Source organism: Camarhynchus parvulus, chromosome 9, assembly GCF_901933205.1.
Source record: "Camarhynchus parvulus chromosome 9, STF_HiC, whole genome shotgun sequence".
Lineage (NCBI taxonomy): Eukaryota > Metazoa > Chordata > Aves > Passeriformes > Thraupidae > Camarhynchus > Camarhynchus parvulus.
In genome coordinates, this window is record NC_044579.1 from 4,976,256 (window position 1) to 4,998,178 (window position 21,923).

Sequence of the window (21,923 nt, forward strand, 5' to 3'; positions counted from 1 at the left end):
ACATAATTTGGGAAGATAATTTAGCAAGAGGCAGCAGCCCACCGGCACGCAGGTGTGTGCAGCATCTCCACCCTGCTCCGGCATCCCTTTGCGCCCCGGTGCACGCGGGGTTCCGTGCTCTCCGTGCCGCTGCCCGCGGCCGCCGGAGGGACCCCCCGCCCCGCGGCGGGGCCGGGGCGTTGCGGGAGGGTCCCCCCGGAGGCCGGTCCGCCCGGGGCGGTGCGGGGCGGTGCGGGGCCGGGGCTGCCCGCGCTGTTCGCCGCGCCGCCGCTGGGGGTATCTTTGTACCATTTTTCATCCAGCAGCAATTTGGAGTGGAAACGTGTAATAGGGGAAAAAGCAGGGATCTCGGCGGTTTGAGCGAGCCGTGCATCCAGGAGCCAAAAAAGATTAACACCCCTCCGCGCCCCTCCGCGCAGCTCCCGCGCCTCTCCGGGCACCGCCGCGGCTCCGCGATGGCCCGCCGGACATCGAGCGAAAGGGATTCGTCTGGAGGGCACTTTCGGATCGGGGGAGATCTATTGGATTAGTGGGATTATCTGCCTGCAGACGGAGAGAAGTAGCGTTTGATCATTTCCATTGCCTGCCTGATGGTCGGATTTACATGGAGGTGGCTCGGCACGGATGAGGCTGGATTCCGGATGGGGATTTCCAGCCCTCCCTCCCCGCGCCCCGATCCCAGGAAAGGGCAGAAAAATATATAAAAATCGGTATAATTGGGAAGTGTCCGGCGCGCTACTGGGAGCCCTCCTGCTCCCAGCGGCTGGGAGAGCCGGAGGAGGCGAATCCAGTGGATTACAGCTTCGGCTGCGATTGCGGGAAAGCGGCCGTGAACTGGTAAATACTTTGATGCTCCCGGCGTGCGGGGCGAGCCCGCGCCGGGATGGAGAGGAGGGAGGGGGCGGCCGGGCCGGGATGCAGCAGGGCGGCCGGGATGGAGGAGAGAGGAGAGAGGGATGGAGAGAGGGATGGAGAGAGGGACCTCCGGGGATGATGGAGCGGGGCCCCGGGCAGGGCAGGGCAGGGCGGCTGCGGGGCTGAGCCCGGGGGCGCTCGGCAGGGCCGGTTTCCCAGCCGTGTGTGCGTGCCCGCGGCCAGGGGGATGCGTGCGGGGCTGCGGGTGCGGGGCTGCGGCGGCCGCGAGCCCGAGCGGAGCCCGCCCGCGGGGATGCGCGGCGGCGGCGGGAGCGGCTGCGGGGGTGCTCGCGGGGAGATCTCCATGCACACACACGTTCGCGCTCACGCACGCACCCCCCCGCACCCTCCGCCGCCGCCCCGGCGAACTTTTCCTCCCCTCCCCCGCCGCCCCGGGGCCGCCGCCCGCCTCGGGCCGGGCGCGCAGCTCCGCGGGCGCTCCGCAGCCCCCGGTGCCTCCCGCAGCCCCCGGGGCCGGGCCTGCCGGGGGATGGCTCCTCTCATTTCTTCAGACATCTTCTTTCTCGCCCTGGTGCGGAGTGCTGGTTCTTCTGCTTTCCCCCCACGTCCGCCTCCCCCCACCATCCTCCTTTCCTGATGATCGCAGTAGAGCATCATCTTTACTCGCGAAAGGAAAATCAATTTTCAACAGGTTTAATTAAAATTAATCAGTCAAATTACTTAATATTAATTGACTTATAATTAAAGCCAGAAAGTTACCTTGGAATCAGGAGAAAGGATGTTATCTGGAATCGTTTTAACGATGCATATGGTTTCAGAGCAATTACATTCAAATAACTGTTTAAATAAAACAAACCAGAGCTTGATTATAGCGTTGTGTTCTTGCTGGTGCAGGTGACACAATCTGGACTGGCCATTTCGTTCTGTAAATTTGCTGACCTTTCGAAGGAATATCACGTTAGTTTGATACTGGGTTTGCTTTCTGGAAGGCCAGTTTGTTTTAGCTCTAACAACTATGGCATTAAAATCCACTAGTATAAAATGGAAATATGCCTTATAGAAGCTATAAATATCAAAGTGAATGTTTTTAGCACGTTTAGATGTTCTGTGAATTTGAAATGAAGCAGATTTTTCTTTTTCTCAGCATAAGTGTAAGAAATTGTTTTAGGAATTATTTTTTGCCAGCACTGCCATCCACTGTGGCAATATTTGCATTTATCCAGAGCCTTAGTGGGACAAGACCGTACTGGTAAATTCAGAGATAATTCACATGAGAAACCATGTATTTTTGGCAATGCTCACAGTAACCTTTTCATGCTCCCTTAAGACCTAGGTCGGTATTTTTGTTTGTTTGTTTTTTACAGTAGCAGCATTTTTGGTGCATCCACAGACTATTGTTATTGCTGAAAAAACAGTACTGTGAGCTTTGGGACATTTTCCCCTACTTTTCTGGGCTGGCTTAGTTGAAGCAAAGGATACTTATGAAATTGCACGTACTTTATTGCAGGCACCTGACGAGAGAAAGACCCATGCACAATATAAATGAGCATTTAAAAATAGAGCCCATTATTCAGGGCCCTGATTTTCAAAGATCCTGATTCCCATTGACTGCACTGAGACTTGTGTGGGCTCCACAGCTGTAACACGCAGACCACTTCTGCATCTTTGAAATTAGATTTGCAGATTGGGAGCCAAATGCTAAGTAGCCATGTTTGGGAATAGTGGTTGGGAAGGATTATTTATTTTTTCTTCTCCCCCCCCCCCAACTCTAATACTGGTGCAGGGTTAAAGAAGGCTGCTCCTTAGTTACTTTTTGATAAACAACACCGTTTTTCTTAGGCTGTGGCTGCAGATTGCAGTGATGTTGCAAAAGCAGTTTTGCAGTAAATCATTAGGAGATCCTCAGGTACCTACAAAGAGATCCCATTTATCCTGCGCGTTTCCTGCGAGTCATATGCAGGCTGTGGGAAGAAAAATGAGGCTGAGGATAATCATGCTAAGTGTGCTGGGAAGCAGGATTTGGCTGAACACCTCTGTTTTGTGATTAACTGAGGTAGCAGTGAGAGCCACGAGAGTGGTTCAGGCTGTTTGAGGCAGTGGGTGTAGGAGCGAGGAGAGGAGCTGCTGTCCTGATGCTGCTTTGGTTATCTTAGCCCCTCTCCTAGAGTAGGGTAAGAAGATAAAATCCTAGCTGTTGATACTTAAACATCTTTCACAAAGTGGGTTTTCTCTGGATTATTTGGCTGGAGGTGGAGCAGTCTGCTGAGGAGGGTTATTTAAAGACTGGGACAGGGCTGTAGGCAGATAAAATTGATTTGCAAGTGAATGGAGGAATTTGAACATGGTAATGGTGGTAGTTGTATTTTTTATCAGTTTACATTTTTAATATCCGCTGGCATGCACACCAGCATTAACCACTCTAATTGTTCAAATGGAGTCTGGGGAAAAGGGAAGAAAGCAGAGGCTTAGATGTGGTCTCAGTTTGTAATGGATTGGCTTGCCTTTCTTTATTAAAAGCAAATATACATTCCTTTGTAATAGAGATATAAAGCTGTATTACAGACCCTTGGCTAGCTCTGAATTATTTGTTTGATGTCATATTTATTATGGTTTTTTAATCACATGAAAAAGAAATTATTTAAAAATTAAATAGTGGAAAAAGAAGGGCAGAAGGAGACAGACAGTCTTTGAAAGCAAATAATGAAAATAAAACATTTTTTCTAGAGGTCCAATAGAAACCTCTGTGGAATTCTTTTAATAAAGGATGGGCAGTTATCAATCTGATCCAGTAAACGATATAGTCTCTGATTAGTCCCAGATATCCCTCCATGGTAAGTATAACAGGTGATAAAATAATAGATAATGGTAAAAAATAGGTCCTGACTGATGAATAAAGGCTGTTCTAGAGGCATGTCTCCGTTTCTGTAGCCCTGGTTCTGAGCTCTGCATTGTGAGGGAGCACAAGCACTCAGAGAGGGATGCCTGCCCTGATACCCAGGTGTTGCACAAGAGTTTGCATGGAAGGGAGGGAGAGGGAGCTAGGGAATGCAAAAAACCAAACCAAACCAAAAAACCCCACCTAATGGGGAAACTTCATTGTGTGTTGCATATTGAGAGTGCTTCCTGTACTTTTGATAACAAATAATGACATTACATTCCCCAGGATTACTACTGAGCTAGCAGAATCACTGGGGGAAATAATTTTGGCTTCTTGGTGACTCTGCTGCTCGTTTCTACCTGCCTCTGAAGACCCCACGTGTTTTCCAACAGACTTTGTTTCCATAACTGTTAATTGCTCATTAATGATGTTTCGTGTGCTCTCCAGGGATGAAAAGTGACTGGTTGGCTGCTTGGTCCCATGTCAGGTTTTGCTGTGCACCCTCTCCACCACAGCACTTCCCACTAGGAAACAAAAGGTGGAGTGAGGGAGCAGCAGCTGTGGGAAACCAGGGGGCACAGAGTCTGTACTGTAAATATCCTCATGGTAACCAAGCCATGTAAAGATCTGGGCTGCACACAGCAGGGTAACATGGTTTTTCCACTGCTGTGGTCAAATAAAACATGAGGCCATTAAAGGAAAAGCAATTTGAGTTCTCTTTACCCCATTTGTTGAATTCTTCTGTTTTGTCCTCATAATATTTTCTGCATAATCAGTTTTAGTGTTGCCTTTGGGTAGCCCGTTACCTTCTGCTGATGCTTGGTTAGGTCTTTTGCACCATATTAAGGGAGAATGTAATGCTTGGAAATTAGCAACACGTGACTGTAAAATCATAAAAGTGGTCAAGGACACTTTACAACTATTGCATTTCAAGTAACTCATATTCCTTTAACGAAGCAGAGAACTTAAATGGCAATTTAAAAAGATGTTTTCTAAATCTCCTCAATCACATCCTGCCTAGAGAAGCCATTAGCTCACTTGTTGAACTGGTTCTGGGAATTTAATGAGGGGAAAACATTTATGTTGCATTTTGTACTTTTATTTAATTACATTTTGTCTGAAGATTTTAGCTTCAATATCTGAACTTAAAGTTGTTCCTTAACTTTTGCCCTCCCAACCCTGTCCCCCAGTTTCCAAAACAGTACTTGAAAGCAGTAAAGTGTTATGTAGGCACACAGTGTCAGAAATATTCATGAGGAGAAAACGACAATTTAGTCAGGAGAAACCTTACAGATAGACTGAGTATCTTGACATCCTCAAGCCTGTGCAAAACAGACATTGTGGGATGAGGCTTTTGTTTCTTCTACTGGTTCGACAATAAAGGTTTATTTCTGTGGAGAATGTGGGCCCTGGAGCAGCCACCATGAGATGCAGCTGCTGGGTCAGGAAACCCTCTGGTCACTGGAGTCGTGGTCAGTGCGGCCAGGACATGACCACAGGGACACTGAGCATGGCTGCTAGAGCTGAAATAAGTCTCTTTCTCACAGACAGGGGTAGAAAATGGAAAGAGGACAAGGACCTGAATAATAGGAGCTGCACATGAAGTCAGATGGAAAGAGTAAATCTTTGTAGACGTTTAATGGTGTTATATTCTAAGCTTTTGGGAAATTTTATTTGAATTTTTTTACAACGGTAAATATAGTCTGTGCTATATCCTATTTCTATTTCATGTGAGAGAAAAATTCCCCATCTATGGTGCAACACTTTACTGCTACCATTACTGCAGACTTTATAGATCAGAGATGTGTCAGCATGTTAGCTTTAGCTGTAATGCTTTTTTTTGGTGAAACCTTATGGCCCTTGCAGCCACTTTCTCATACTGACACTCATAAAACGTTCAAGTTCTCATATTTATTATTTAATTTGCTTCCTATATAAAGCAGCAGAGCTCTTTGGTACATGAATATGAAGCCAAAAATGACAGGCAGGCATGAATGGGACTAATGAGTTTTAATAATGCACATATTAGAAACTGTTAAAGGAAGTTTAATTAAGAAAAACAAGTTAAGCATGAAATTCATTTTGGAGCAAATGCAAGTAAAGTCACAGATGTACAGAATGCTAGATCACAGGAAACAACCTCTTCAAACTGATAGATCCCTCTAATGCCAATATTGCACTCAAGTTGTAGTGTGCTCTCTGCAGTTCTGGAAAGCCTGGTAATACCAGTCAAGAGCACTTTCAGAGCTCAGTTAGAGATGCTGGGTTTGTGATTAACAAATTATGTTTATATGTCTGTGAATTTCCTGATGAGTTGGAACTTGATCTCAATTACCCTGATGAAATTGGGACCATCTTGACCATCTGATCAAGAACAAAAAAAGCATGGGTTCCTTTTTCTGCCACAAGGAAGTTTGCTGGTCTTTTTCTTAAAAAAAAAAAAATCTTGTTGAAGAGGTGGTTATTGATCTAGCTCTACAACAAGGGTTTTGTATGCTTGGAATTGTTACTGTATTGTATCCAGCTAGAACAACAATTCATGGACAAATCTGAGTTCATTCAAGCATCTTTGTTTGCAGAGCTCTCCCTCAAGAAGTGGTATTATCTGTATTCCAGCCTTTTTTTGTCTTGAATTACTATTTCCACCAGGAAAATACAGAAGTGATATCTTTCTTATGAATCTGATATGAAAGCTTGCCTTAGGGGCTAAACTAGCATTACAGGTAGTATTATTGTTGATATTATAGTTGTAATAAAGGTGGCAAAAAAATCCAATTAATTTTTCTCATACGATTAACCCCAGTGAACCAAGGGTGAGCCACAAATATATATCAGGTGAAGATCTTTGTTAACAATTCTATAGCTAAATTTATCACCTGAAAGACACAACAAAAGGACAGTTAGTTTCAGGAGTCTCTGGGTGGGTTCTGGACACTCTGCTAGAGTGATCAGATGAGAAGCACGTGTATATTTTATGAAGCATTAATCAAAGCAACTCCCACTTGACCTGATGAAATGCAATACACAGATTTTGATACTGAAGCTCTCCAATGAGAAACATCTGGGTTATTTTTTCCTCTGGGATGACCTCTGATTAACATGAGTTCAGTGGAATTTCTGCAGTAGGTCAGGGAATCTTTTTGTCCTGAAGCACAGAGCAGCCATCAACAGAATGGCCATTTGATCATTTAGCTGAATAGTTACAGTACTCAAAAGTGAGGATAATGTGTGGTCCATTTAAGAGTTAACTGTAAGCTGCTAAAAGGAATAAAGGTTCACTTCAGTGCCCATTATATTCCAAGCCAGTGCATCTGTCATTTTTAATTTAAATCTGTATTACTTAGCTGTCTAAAACTTTACACATAAGTGACAGAGTTACCCATTCTTTCTGTTATGGGTAAAATCACCATTTCGTTACCTACTTATTGTGCAAATGTCAGACAGCTGTAGTCTGCATTAAAAAATGGTAGTAAACTTCTGGTAATATAAACAATTACTTCAGATAAGAAGTAGAACTATTTTAAGAAAATTATTTATTGATATGAGTAAATGGAAGATTATAAGACTTAACAGACCCTCTCCTCATGGGCTTAATTTGTCTAATTTAAAAACAGTTTAATAGAAAATTTTGATCAGAAGTCTTCCTGTTTTGGCAAAGAAAGATGCAGAAAATTTTCAAAGTGATTTTTGATCATGAAAATACTAGTTAATAAGCATTAGTGAATATACCCACTAAGAGCAAAGAACAAAAATTTGGTGCAGTTGAAAAATACATCACAATTTAAAGGAGTCTTATGACATCTACCCATTTAAATTCAACTTTTCACTAATTTTGAAGCATTGCATCCAATACTTTATGCTACAGTATTTCAATACTGTATTTTTCACTAACTAGTTATGAGGCATAGTGGTCAAAACATCATATTAAGTCAAGGTGACGGCACTCAGGAATCAGTTTCTCTGATCTAGGAGTGATATATTTACACAACTTGTAGCATCTGGAAATCCTTTCCACTGGGCTGTTTGTGTTCCCGTGTAACATAACCCTTGTAATCTCATCCTAATGTGGGGTGGGACTGTGAGCCCATGAAGATGATGTCTTATTCATATCTTTGCTGGCCATCTTGGCAGAGGTTCTGCATCTCAATAGGGCTGGATTTGTAGCATTTTTCTGGAGTTACCAGACCTGTGTCTGCTCTGAGGTGGAGGGGGTGCTGGTGTGTGGGGTCTGACCAAACCCCATCAGAGCTGTACCCTTCTTACATGTATTATATATTGCAGTCATATATTATCATTTCATTCACCTGTTTTTTTAAATGAGTGTGGTTAATTTCTTGAGCTAAACCCATGCAAATCCCATCCCTTTGAGAGTGTATTTAGGAAAGTATGCAAGAGCAATATCTCTTTTAAAATATTTCACAGAATGGATTGGGTTGGAAGGGGGATCTAAAGGTCATCTAGGTTTTGTAGACCTTCCCCTCGAGGCTGCTCAAAATCCCATCAACCTGGCCCTTTTTACTACTAAGTTGAGAGAAAATACAGTGTATTTGGAACTTGCTTCCCTTGCTAACTGGAAACACGAAAGAAGAGATGGGGAATTTTGTGCTGCATCTCCCAAGGGTTTGTCTGCTCGTGTTTACAATTGGTGTGTCACACCAGCACCATGTTCACCCTCATCTTTCCTCTAATGGTCTCTGTACCACTGTCCATGTTCCTGCTTGGCTACATAGCGTGTTTTAGGACAAGGATTTCTTCTTAGAGACATGAAACATCTCTGGGCTCTTAGTTCTAAGGAGAGACTGCTGTAAGTTAAAATGGATGCAAATGTAGCTGGTTCTGCAAAACAGCACTTGTGTTTTGAAATGAAGTGGCGTTGTGTGGTGTTCCAAACCCTTGCAATCACTTTGAATATTTGTGCAACTGGGATTTACTAGCAAAGTGGAAGTGAAACGAATTTTTGAGCAGGAATATCAAATCACAGAATACACCTTCAGCTGAAAAGAAAACAGCTTTTTTTAGGGGTTAGGAGATTTTTGTCTTAACAATAATAGCCTTTACATGTGCTAAAGCTGACATATGGCAAGAAGCCTTGGATGGCACCAAAGGTTTTATTAATCCATTGGAGCAATTGATAGGTGATACAGATCAAACCATCCCTTAAGATTTGAAGGTCTGGGCATGAGTAGCAAAGAGGAGTTGCACTGCTGCAGTTTGCAGTAGATATGACCCATTGTGGGATGCCCTGTGTCATTGGAAATGCAAAGATGCATTGAAGCTCTCTCGGATTGTTCACTCCTCAGCATACTAAATGTTTCTCTAAAGTATTTCAGAATCTGAGCTATGAAGTAATTTGAATTCAGAAAGGAAGATAATAAAATAATAGGTAGAAAAAAACTCTGTATAGTATAGACTGTTTGAAAGAGCATGAAAGTCTTTATCAAATACCTTTTACAGTAGAATTCATTTGTGTTACCACAGGGAGCAATTGTGATCCTCAAATCAAGACAGCAGAAAAATCTGAAAAGGTTTCTCCTTCTCCTCCTCAGATCTACATTATTTTGGTGCTAAATCTTGTCCCAGATTTATCATTGCTACTCTTTGGTTTATTTTCTGCTTGACCATTTCTGTTTATTCCTTCTCCTTTTTACCCCCACTGATTCCTCTTCAGCTGAGTCCAGATACCAAGGGAAAGTCCTATGTAGATCACTGTAAGAAATACTGGGGAGAATTTTGTCCAGCATTAACTCTCAACATGCTCCTGGCCAGCTTCCCTGCTTGCTCTTGCACCTAGTGCTCAAAATGAAATTTTGTCATGAAAGTCTCAAAAGATTTGATAAATCTCGGTCTTTTTGTTTGCGTTGAGTTTCTGGTTTTGATGTGATAGCTTCAGGGCAGCCAATGACAGGCTTGAATGTCTGACCTCTCAGCCTTGAAAATAAACTGTTACTTAGACATTTAAAAAGAAAGGCTTGAAAAGAGCAAATCCAAAATTCAAGTTACAAATACAATGAAAATATGTTGATTCAAATCCTGCAAGCAGTTGACAATTTTCTGCCCTTTACAGCCTATCCATCAATTCATGGAGGCTACTGCCCAACAGTTAATTAATTAGGAGTAGCAAACACAGAACTGAATTATATTCTTACCTTTTTAGCATCCTGTCTCAGAGTAAAACCTTATCCATGGGAGACAAACCAGAACTGTAGATCACAGCAGAGCTGTTCAGCTGCAAAGACAAACCAGCAGATGGACAAGCTTAGAATTATAGCCCGCTTTAGAACTGGCTTTGAGTTTACATTGAATTTACCATTTGAGATATCAAAAGTGCATTACAAGGTTTCTTTAGAACAGAAAACAGGTGCTAAATAGAAAATAGATGCTAAATTAGTAGCATCTTGTTAATTTTGCACATCAAACAAACCCAGCACCTTAAAATGAAGAAAGATGTTTTTGCTTGGCACATCTATGCTGGATTTGTTGACCTCAGACCTTCCCCAGACCAAGTGTATTAGCTGGAAGGCTACTGAGATAAAGTTCCTGCTATTTACATGTTTGAGTTTGAGAAAGAAGAGGAGGTGCATTGTTCCATTCCTGAGAGGAAAACAAAGCGTCGTGGGTTTTAAGACCCAGTGGAAAAGGCTGTGGAGGTTTTTGAATACCACTGAGGAAGAGGCTTCCATCTCTCCATGTGCATTGCTCAGAAACCTGTCTGCCTACTCTGTCTTTACTATTTCTCAAGTAGAACTCTACTCCCTCCAAAATCTGAAATGCTACAAAGCAGTAATCCTCCATGAGGGGAATGTCTGCCATTCCATGTAACTGTGTTAAAGTAAATGTAAACACACACATCAAGTTGGGGGAATTATTTTCTGCAGCTAAATTGGTGCGTTTCCAGCAAATACTGAGAATATACAGCTGGAGGATGAAGGACATAAGCCTGTTTGTTAATGCAGTTTCACAGTGAAGGTGTTAGAATTAGCAGAGAAAGAAAGGCAAAGAGAAAATTGTGGAAAAGCTTCATCTATCTCCTTATTGCCTCCTGAGATAGATTGTTCAGAGCTAAAGGAACACTAGACATGAACCAAATCTCCTGCTGTCCTATATAGCTTTTACAATCTCCTTTTTAATAACCCAAACTACAGGGTAGTCTGACTATTACACAAGCCGTTCTTTTGAATTCTCTCCACAATGTGTATAGACATGATAAAAAAACCAATTCTCATTAAAGCTGCCAATGCTGTTTCAAAAGCAGGTGGTTTAAAATGTTTCCTATACAAAGCAAAACACATTTCTTGTGCATCACACACTGCTTAATAGGGAGTGTAAGATTACACTGCTATGTTGTGTATAACACTGCATCTTAAATAATAGGATATTGTAAGTCGTGTTGGAAATATGTTTCACATGAATATGGAAGATATAATGATATGCACTGAGCAATTTTCAGAAGTGCTGGAACACTGCCTTGTGTGACAACCTCTGAGCTAAAGTAGTTGAAAATAGCATCTGGAATTTCAGATTATACAGTCTCTGATCCTAACTGATTATGTTTTCTAGGATATTGTTCAGTCAGCATGTGGATATATGAAAGATAAGACTTCTCCTCTCCTGTGGGAATGCTTACTGTTTATGTTATAAATTAAGGATGGTAGGAATTGAGCGCTCTCAACATGCATTTTCATTTTTCACCAAAGTCAGTCTTTTATAAGGAATGCAAGATTGATCTGATGTAAAAATTGTGATATACAGCTCCCTCCCTAAGCTGCCTGGTCATATCCTTTTCCAAACCAGTTCTGAAAAAAAACCCCAGCAACCTACAGAGGTCCAGTTGTACTTCTGTGCAAATTCAGTGTTTGCCATTCACTTCAGCAGAAGCCGACTTTGGTCCTTCATTGATGTGAACATGTCAGCCTATTTGTGAATTTCATCAGCAATCAGAAAACCACACAAAGCATGCTTATGAATAAGCACAGTAATTCATAGTATATTTTAAAATGAACAAAAATTGTTTGTATGTATTATAAACTGCTTTTAATGAAATAAAATTCATTTGGGTCTCCAGTGTGCCTGCCTATCTTAGTTTTCCCATCTTTGGCTTTAAGAAATAATTACTTCCTTTCTGATAAATCAACTTCTGCAAACAAGGTGAAAATTGATTATGAGCTGATTAAGTTAAATAAAATATTAACATAAACACTTATGTAATGTAGCTTGGCAGTGAATTTCTTATTCTTGGAAAGGTGAATTTTAAAAATGTATTTTCTGTGAGTCCTGTTTCTCCTGAGAAGTCTCTGTAAATTCAACAGGTGACATTACAGATAATCCAGTAATCAGTGTTTCACCTGCCATTTCATGGACCCATAAACTACTGCAGTTTAACTTACATGACTCTAGCCAATATTAATGTATGTAAATAACGTGTTAAACACCTAGTTATCACTCTGCTCATATTAGCTCTTTCATACTAATGATTTATTTTCATTTTCTCCAGGATACAGACCTGCGGCTAACTGGATTTGATTTATAAGAGGGGATTCTGCAGTAAATGGCTGCTCTCTTCATATTGCTGCTATGGAAAACAGAATTGTCAATAGGATGTAGTCTGATAAATAGTGCTGAGTGAAGATGCAGCTTCAATAAGTGTGAAATCAATGGAAGATACTTACCGCATGAAAAGCCTTTTGAGATTTTTCTGACAGGCGCCTATTTAGGAAACTTGATCTGTTTCCTCCGGTCGTCCTGTTTTTACACCAGTGGATACAAATCAGATTGCTTCACCGTAGTCACACAACTAATGTGGGACCATGGCCTTTCCAAGATCCGTGTGGCTGAACTGTGTATGGAGAGCGACGGTGCTCCGCCTGCTGCACACGGGATTGAATGCCACTTTTGCTTTTTCCATACTTGGATTTTTGCTCCACGCTGCAGCTGTGTCCTCCCAAAAATTGGATGATACCAACCCAGTGGTGACCACCAACTTTGGCAAGATAAGAGGGATTAAGAAGGAACTTAACAATGAAATTTTGGGGCCCGTTATTCAGTTTCTTGGGGTTCCATACGCTGCCCCTCCAACAGGGGAGCGCCGCTTTCAACCTCCTGAGCCTCCATCTCCCTGGGCAGACATCAAAAACACCACCCAGTTTGCTCCAGTATGTCCCCAGAACATTATAGAGGGCAGGCTGCCTGAAGTCATGCTTCCCGTGTGGTTTACTAATAACTTGGATGTAGTTTCAACCTATGTGCAAGATCAGAACGAAGACTGCCTCTATTTAAATATCTATGTCCCAACCGAGGATGGTGAGTTAATAGCAGGCAAAACAGGGAGATCTTTTTATTTTCCTGTTCTACTTTCTAACAATATTAATTCACGTGTACTGGTAGCATGCATGGCTTTCTCTGTTTGCATGCCAGCTTACTACATGTGTGCATGCTGCTTTTCTCTGTGTGCGTTTGTCCTTGCTTTTTGATTTTTATTTTTTTTAAATTTCTTTCTTTCTTTCTGTCTACACTCATTTTTTTTCCCCCCACAGCACGTGTAATTTTTAGGTCCAAGTTGGTGCCTAATTCTCATTGCCACCCACTGACTTCTGGGAAGATGCATCAACATCTTTTCCATTGCATGTGCAGGCACAACAAGTTGAGAATCTTCCGCACCTAATAAAGCAGGTCATATTTAAGTTAGATAGTGGTGTTGCATGCTCCTACTGTCTGTGACGGAGCTCCATGTTATTTTCTAGTCTTCTATTCATTTTTCAGTCAAAAGAATATCCAAGGAATGTGCCAGAAAACCCGGCAAGAAAATTTGTAGAAAAGGAGGTATGTATAAAGTGGACAAAAAAAACCAAACAAAAAAACCCGGGGGAGAGATCAAAACCTTGCAAAAGGAGAAGGAATAATACAGGTGAAAGAGACTGATTGCTGGTGCTGTGAACTGTTAGGGACTGTCTTGTCCTGGTGGAGAGGTGTTTAAAGAGAGGTTCGTGTATGACAGATGAGAAGATAACTTTTGTAAAGCCAGGACTCATCTGCATCTGAGCATCTCTGCCTGGCACTCTCCCCAGTGACAGGGCTGGCAGCTTCTCTCTTGGCCTCCAGGCTCTGGGCAGTGCCTGCAGCGGCACCAGGGGATGGGATGCTGTGTGTGGGTGCAGAGGAGGGAGCTCTGTGCCCTGGGATGGGCACTGCCACCTCTGGAGGGGCTGGCACAGCCCACAGCTCTCCCTTCCAGAACTATGGCATAATGGCTGGGAAGCATTATAGCAACGCAGGGCTGAGAGCTGCACTGGCTTTCTCCAGGATATTCCCTGTTTTCTTAGAACAGGCTTAACTTTTCTGGAGTGTAGATGTGAAACGTTTTTTTTTTCTTTTCGTTTACGCGCTTCTAAAAGTGAGCTTTGATTTCCTTTATTCTGTGATTACAGCTCTCTTTGTCAAAGCCCAAATACTCTTAATAGGGGTGTAGGGAACTGTTAAAATATTGTGACATGGTACTTTGGGAGCTAGACTGCTTTTGGAAGCTTTGGAAACTTGGCTTCTCCCCTTTCTGTGTTAAATACTATGGAAGGGTTTGCAGATTTCTTTGTGAATATTTGCAAATTCCTCAAGCAGTTGACATGCAACAGAGAGGGTCTATTTTGGTACTGATTCAAAGGAGGCATTTGGTGCTAGTTTTGAAGTACTAATTTTGTACTATGCACGTTTGGTTTTGCATCAAATGATTTTCCTTTATTGTTTTCTTTAACATAATGTGTTACCTTAGAGTTGGACTATGTGTGAATTAGAATGCTTTTTGGGGTGAACAAAGAGTACTGTGGACATGCACAGTTGCCTGTTAGCTGTAATCCATTTATTTTTTTATCCTGTTATTCCAAAACAAGCACATTTTAGGAAAGCACATAGCAGAAAGGTTTAGAGCTGGGCAAAATTTAACTCTTTAAACACTGCATTAGTTTTTAAGGCAGTATCTAGGCTCTAAATGAGGGTGGCCTTGTTCCCAAGGCTTTAGCTCTTACAGCTCCTAACTGCTGGTTGCAGCTAGCTGTTAATTATTAATTGTTAATTGTAGTTGCTCGATGAATGCTTTTTAGAGATGTCTAAATCCACATTCAGTGACTTAAATCAATTTGTGTTTAAAGTGTCAGGCTTTGAGGCATCTTCTGTTTTCTGTTAGGGAATTTTTGCTTGGTGCTGTGAAAGTACAATTGGTTAAGCTGGGTTCCCAGAGCTGAAAATGAAGATAATCAGGGTACTGTGAGCAACGTCACTTCTTCACACATCATTCAAGTTAGAATAACTGCTGTCATTTATATGCATTCAATTAATGTGCAGTGCTGCAGCAGTTATTACGCAGTTCATCAAGCGTGTGTAATTAGCTGAGCAACTTTCACTTCCTATCACCCAGACGCTGATTCACAAAGTCATAAATAAAGATGCAGATCCCCATCATTGTTCTCAGAGAGCATCTTTCATATGAGAGAGTATTAAAATAAAAATAATCAGAAAAATAGCAAAAAGTCAAGGGAGGGAGAGCCCAGTAGCTGAGAAAGTCATGCTTATTGTCCTGTGGGCCTGAAGGAGAAAAAAGAGAGTTACTTGAAATTCAGTAGGTACCTTTCCACTTAGATTCATTGCACACACAGCACAATAAAAAGACTACCTTTTGCTGTTGACAAGCGCAGAGAGCTCCTGAATACCTTCAGCTGGGCAGCTGAGATATCTGTAGTAATGTGTTCTCTGAGTAAATCTCACTTTACTCACCTGTACATAACCTGAGATTTATCCTGGGCTGGGATTGCCCCCACGGCCAGGGGCAAAAGGAGTTGCAGGACAAAGTTGCAGTAAAGTCACAGCAACTGAGCAGCAACCACAGCTGGGAAATGGCATCAGTTTTGTATCAGAAAGAAGAAAGGCCCAACACTCTCTCTTTTGCTGGATTTTTAGGTTATAGTCATGGCATCACAGTGATGACAATTATTGGAAGGAAAAAACCTGGAAATCAGAGGCAGACTCTTACACCATCTTTTTATTTCATAAAGGATATGTAAGATGAAAGTGATTGAAGCAGCAACCATATGCTATCCTTACATGTGGTTTGATTCCTTCTTACTACATGAAATAGATTGAATTAAATAAATTAGTATTTATACTTAATTGTCAGCTGAGGGACATTAGAAAATTAAAAATTTTTAAGAACAGGGAGCAATCTGATTAAAATGGATGTGGAAATGAAAGGAGTTCTAGCCATGAGTCATGCTAGAGATGGTAATGAGCATTATATCCATGACCTCCTGTTGGGATTTGGATGTCCCCACAGCAGAGACTGCAGAATGATAGGCTGAAGCTGGGTGAAAAAAAAATGAAATAATTCAGCACATATTTTGCAAACCATGGAGGCATGTATTCCAGTTACTTGTCCTTCAGTTTACTGATTCAAAGATAAAGAAAGAGCATCTGGTTTTGTGTCTTTTCCTTCAGATACGTCAAGGTCAGAGGCTGCTAATTCTGTTTTGGGTATGCAGAAACTTGTGTTTGCAAGGGCCGGTTTTGGAAAATCAGTGCAAAGGCATCTGAGTAATTCTGTGTTACTTTTTGAATCTCGTTTTCATCACTCTAAATTTTAATAGACCCTGGTTATATTGTAGGTTATACCATTTTAGTGATTGATACTAATTATATTGTCTATTATCTGGCATTTCCTGAATTTCCTGACAAACCTTTGCAGCATTTCTAGGGATTACCTGAATAGTATTCCATTATTTGGCATTTCAGTCCTCTAAATTTACCTTATAGTCAAAACACAAATATTTTACTTGTGATCCAGAATGTTTCCTTATCTCTTAGGAGGGCAAGTGCATCCTGCTTTAGCTGCATACCTGTGGTGTTTTAATATTGCATATTAATTTCTTTCCATCGCAACTCTTTGCACCCGGAATTTCCTAACTTAATGACAACTGCATAAAGAAAATTTGGAAAGGATCACTTATATGCCCACTAAAAGAACCCCCAGGTGTTGTGTGCTCTGCCCTTGGGATGACAGTGTGCTCTTTCTCAGGAACCTGTACTAAAGATTTCATGCTGCCTGAAGATGCCTCAATGTGAAAATGTGGAGCTGTAGGTGGTATATCCTCAGTGTCAAGGAGCCAGGCAGATGCAGTTTTGGATAAATTAGTATTTGTAGGAGATTTAGGTGTAGAATAAGGAAAGAAATCACTTGATCCTTACTTTTATGCTTAGGAATTATCAGTGGCTCAGAGACCGCCCAATATCAGTGACTTCCCCACATGTGGATTCTGTTTCTTATTCTAGTCAGGGCAGTGAATAAATTTTAAATGTGAAGACTCATGATGTGAACTACCTCATTTGAGAGTGTAGGATTAGACAGCTCTATTAATATTTATGCCTCCTAATGGGCTACTTGATTTTCAGAGCAAAGCTCCCCACACCATACTTTCTGGGTTATGGCTGTGGTTACTATGGACGCACGGGAGCAAATGTACATACACACAAATATATTCATGGAGCTGAAACACAAATCACACTGCTGTAATCTCATCCTGCTTTGATCTCCCTTTGTTTTCAATAGAGAATGTGTTACATCAGTTCTGTTTTGTAAGAGGCTCTGATAACCTTAGGGCTTAAAGCTTAGCAATGTGAAATATTCTTTAGAAGACTGAGCAGAAATTTCACCTGTTACCTTGTGTTTCTGTAGAGTGATTGTTCCAGCATTCCATTTAACTATCCTAGAACTGTTTACTTATCATCAGATCTTGGAAAAAAGCAATTAATAGAACCTGTGCAGTTCCTGTGGACTCCCTTAAATGAAGATCTTTCTGTAAAACCATTTCAGCTCTGAAATCAACCAGAAAAGGACAAGCTGAGACCTTTAAAATGTGTATTTCCACTGGCAAAAGTTGTCAATTTATTTTCAGTATTCCTTTTTTCTAAAGATGTAATTTAGAAAATAATATCGAAGTAATGGATGAGTAGATGGTAAATTGTCCAAAATTACTGAAATATTCCTTTCTCTATGGCCATGTGAGTGAAAAATATGAAATCTAAGGTGTGAGCCTCCATCACTGTAGACAAAGCCCTGTCAAAATAAGTTATGTTGTCAGGAGACTAAAAACATGCCTTTGCAGACCATTGCCAGAGCTCTGGATCTCTTGAGAATGAATTCCAAACTTACAAAATATTCCTTTGTGTGTATTTTTGGGGACATCAACCCTATAAAAGGCTTTATATCTTTATTAGGCCAATTTGAAGATTCCTAACCAATTATTTGTCTGTAGTACATTTGTGTCAGTAGTTGCCTGCACATATTTGAATTTTCACCCCCACCCATGCTGGGTCCTGGTTGGAGAGCCATCATCCTTACTCCCTGTGGTATCAGCAGGCCCAAGTGTAGTCCACAATCCCTAACTCCACTGCTACTCACCAAGACACCACAATTGTTCCATTTTTCTGTTCCTTTTTGAAGCCCTGTTTTTCATTCTCCACCACCATCTCAGCATTTCCTGTTCTACTGGTAATACATAGAAGAAGATAATGAAGCAAACATTGTCTTGTACAGACCTTTTCATCCTTTCACAATCTAAAGCTGTTAGTGTCAGTTAGCAGCATTTTCCAAAGATGTGCAGCAGGTTTATGTCATATTTGAAATAAAATGCTTAAAACTCTGATGTACTTTCTCCAGCCCTCTTTCTGGGTGAGCCAGTGCTTGACAATAGAAGACTCTGCAGACTGTATTTTAAGACTCCAGTCATCTTAAATGCCATCAGCACTGGTCACACTCCCCTGTAAATGTCTGGTTGCTCGGGCTCTGGGCTCTTGCTGACCACACAGCCATCGTGCTGTCACTGCTTTGTTCATATACCTTGACAGTGCTTATAGCTCTAACAGGTCTTAAATTCTGATCTAATTCCATTCCTTGTCCATTATTTTACTGCTTGCTTTTCGTTTTCTACATCCTCCCCCACACAGGCTCTAAAATAGCACTGCTACCCTGATAATGCTAAGTCGGATAAAACTGGTTTGTGCTTCTTCCCCCGGCCTTTGTTGGCTTGGACTGGTTTTACTCAGTAAACATCTGTGAGATGGTTTTCCTTTCAATCTGTTAGTTTCTAATTTATCAGTTAAAGCCAGAATGGATAAATCTTATAAAAAAATAACTGCATAAGGGTATTTGTACATTTTTCAGGAGGAACTTTTGAGTAACTAATATGGCTTTTGGATAACTATTGTTTTCTGCTTGTTTTTCCCCTCCTCTATTATAGTATTATTCCTTTACTCTTCTCTGTGTTAATGCTCTTCATCTTTTTGTTTTCTTATAATACACATGGATACAAACATTTTTTGTATTCTTTGGATATTTTTTAAGCTTGAAACATGGTGCTTACATGTGTCAAACTATTCTTAAGGATCATCTCACAATGTTAATAATCTGCTTATAACTTGAATATTGCTCCAGTATAATTTCTTGTTCTTTTCTTTCCAAATCATTTTCACTCATAATTCTTTAGCCTTCTTCATTTTTACTTACTTTATGATGTCAAATTTACATGTCTTCTCCGCTTTGATATGTATGGTATTAATAATTATACTCAGCATTCAGAAATCAACTGCTTTAATGAGCTTACTGTAAATGAGATTTGTTTTCAGGATATCAAACCATTTCCTTCTGTTTTAATATTAATATCTCTTATTTTACTTTCTCGTGCTTGTAATAATGGGATTTATCCAGAGAAGGAGCAGCACTGAACAATGCAAGGCTAAGGGAAGTGGGACAAAGCTGAATTGATGCCATGTTTGCACCTCTATTCCAACACAGTGCAGGGACCAGAGTGGCCTCTGGCCGCAACTGGAGCTTCCTCAGGGCTGCTCTTGCAGAAGTTGGAAGAGACATGGAAATGGCATAGTGCAGGTGCTGCAGCTGATTTCCCCTTCCAGAGTTGTGCCAAAGTGTTTTGTGTCATCTCAGCAGCAGCAGTAAATCATGCTGCTAATTCCTCTGCTGTGGGAATTCTGTTAACATCCCTTAGTGCCATCAGAGCAAGAATCAATCTGCCCTGGCAGAGTTTTCTGCATGCTTTTTATGAGGCTGGATTTTGACTTTCCTATTTGTACTGGGAGTACAGTCAGCACACAGCAAGTTCAGTCACAGGAATGTGTTTGAAGGGAAAGGAAATTCCCTGGTTGAAGAACTGAGTTTTGGTTTTTTTCAGCTGATGAGGCTCTGTAAGTAGTTCCTTTATTGAAATATCATAGCCCTGGTGAGAATGCATCTTCTGCAGCATTTCTGTGTTAATGAGGCTATAGCCAGTGGGTTTGACCAAAAGGACACATTTTGGAGGATACCAGAACCAGCAGGACAGTTTGTATGTTGTTGTAGGCACAATTCACATCTTCCTGCCATTGACAGTCCTTTAAAATTCAAGTGAGATGCTGACCTCTCCTAGAATCATTGAGTTTGGGCTATATTAATGCCAGTAGATCAGGCCCTGCAGAGGCAAAGTATTGAGGTCTCTTGGTATGATTTAATATTTAACTAGTTTTTAAATTCTTATTTTATAATCTGTTGAAAATCATACATATATATAGAGAAAGAGAGATCTAGTAAGGCAGAAATGACAGGAGAGAGGCAGCTATTTATTATTTGTATTTGTTTTCTGAAAAGCTTCCATTTGTTAAATTTCCCCCTTTTTGTAAAGGCCTTCTTTAATTATTAGCTGAAAATCAGGTATTTATGTAATTATCATAATTATATCTACATATCTAGTGTACTTGCAATTATTTCATTAAAAATTGTAATTATTATACAATTATAGGGGATAATGATGCCCTTGTAACATATTGCAGAAGCCCTAATTAAATGGTAGCATAAATGAGTTGGAAGAGATTTTGAAGTTTTGAATATTGTTTTATCAGAAATATCAGAAGTGAATCATCCACATTATGAACTGGCAGTAAAACCCCTGCAAAGTTATTTTGAGAAAATATTTCACAAAGCTCGTGGAAAAAGATTTGTCTCTATTGCCTCTCTGTCTTTACTTTCTGTTCTCCATATTCTTACAGCAAAAACTGTCTTCAGATTTTTAATGGAAAGGTGGCATTGTGTAGGAAGAAGATTGCACAGCTTGCTGAATGTTTCTAGAAGGCTCAGCCCCGAGCAAGCACAGTTTGTACTTAGACATCCTTTTTCTAAACAGAGGCAGAAACTTATCCAACAGTTGGCTGAAAATGGTGAAAAACCTCCACTAAATATGAGGAGGTTTTTATTATGTGCTGAGATTCAAAGATCTCCTTATATATTGGAGTGTCCAAATTTCACACCCCCAGGTGTTGGGGAAAGAGGATAAAAAAATCCTCTTGTAGTACAGGTTCTTGGGATGCTCCAGGCACAGGAGATGGACTAAGCAGCATAGATACAGAGGATCCCTGTGGAGCATCTCCTTTCTCTCCTGCAGAGTGGGTGGGGGATAACTGGCAAGGATAACATATGCTAGAATCTACCAAAACCTCAGGATCACAGATTTCTCACCCTTTTTCGTGTCAACCTTCTGTAGCGTACAGATGATCTCTCTCCTCTTCCTTCAGCTAATTTTAGAAGCCATTAAAAATGGCAGTAAGACACGTAGAGTTTTTCAGCTTGCTGTGTTTCACATCTGACGCAGGGTGTTGTTCACTGATGAGCGCACAGCCCTGACCCTGTGGCAATGAGGAGCCACCCTTACCTTGCCACCCACCTCAAATCTCCTGGGGACGGCCCCCCAGTGATGCTGGGAGCCCAAACCAGCTGAGGGGGCTCCCACCCATGCCCATCTCCCCTCCCACCCACCAGCTGGGCTCCTCCTGCAGCCCTTGCTCCCAGCTCGGTCAGGGCAGTGACTCATGCACAATCTCCCCACTTGCTTCAGATGGAGTCAGGCAGGTTAGCCAAACCTTCTGTTTAATTCACCAGATTCGCTCAGCTCGGCTCAGGAGGGCTTGCAGGGTTTGCTCCAATGCAGGGTTTTGAACTCCTGGTTTTTAAACAAAATGGTGGGAGAGAAGCTCTGAGGAACAGGATTATTGCTGGATCAGCAATAATGTCTTGCCATGCCCTGAGCTGAAGGAAGACTATCCACCCACGGCCCGGGTAACAGCCAGGATAAAACTCCCTGTTTATCCCACC

The 21,923-nt window shown here is 41.4% G+C and overlaps 1 protein-coding gene across 3 annotated transcripts in view; it reads left to right on the plus strand.

Moving 5' to 3' along the window:
- The first annotated feature begins 308 nt into the window (after nt 1-308).
- The window catches only part of NLGN1 (neuroligin 1), a 306,533-nt gene continuing 284,918 nt past the window's right edge, over nt 309-21,923 (plus strand). For 2 of the 3 annotated variants that reach the window (XM_030954218.1, XM_030954219.1), the window contains exons 1-2: nt 309-837; nt 12,246-13,051. In XM_030954218.1, the coding sequence (XP_030810078.1) occupies nt 12,559-13,051 (493 nt within the window). In that variant the 5' untranslated portion in view covers nt 309-837; nt 12,246-12,558. Of the gene's footprint in view, nt 838-12,245; nt 13,052-13,510; nt 13,571-21,923 lie in introns of all 3 variants that reach the window. The other variant, XM_030954221.1, reaches the window with a different exon arrangement.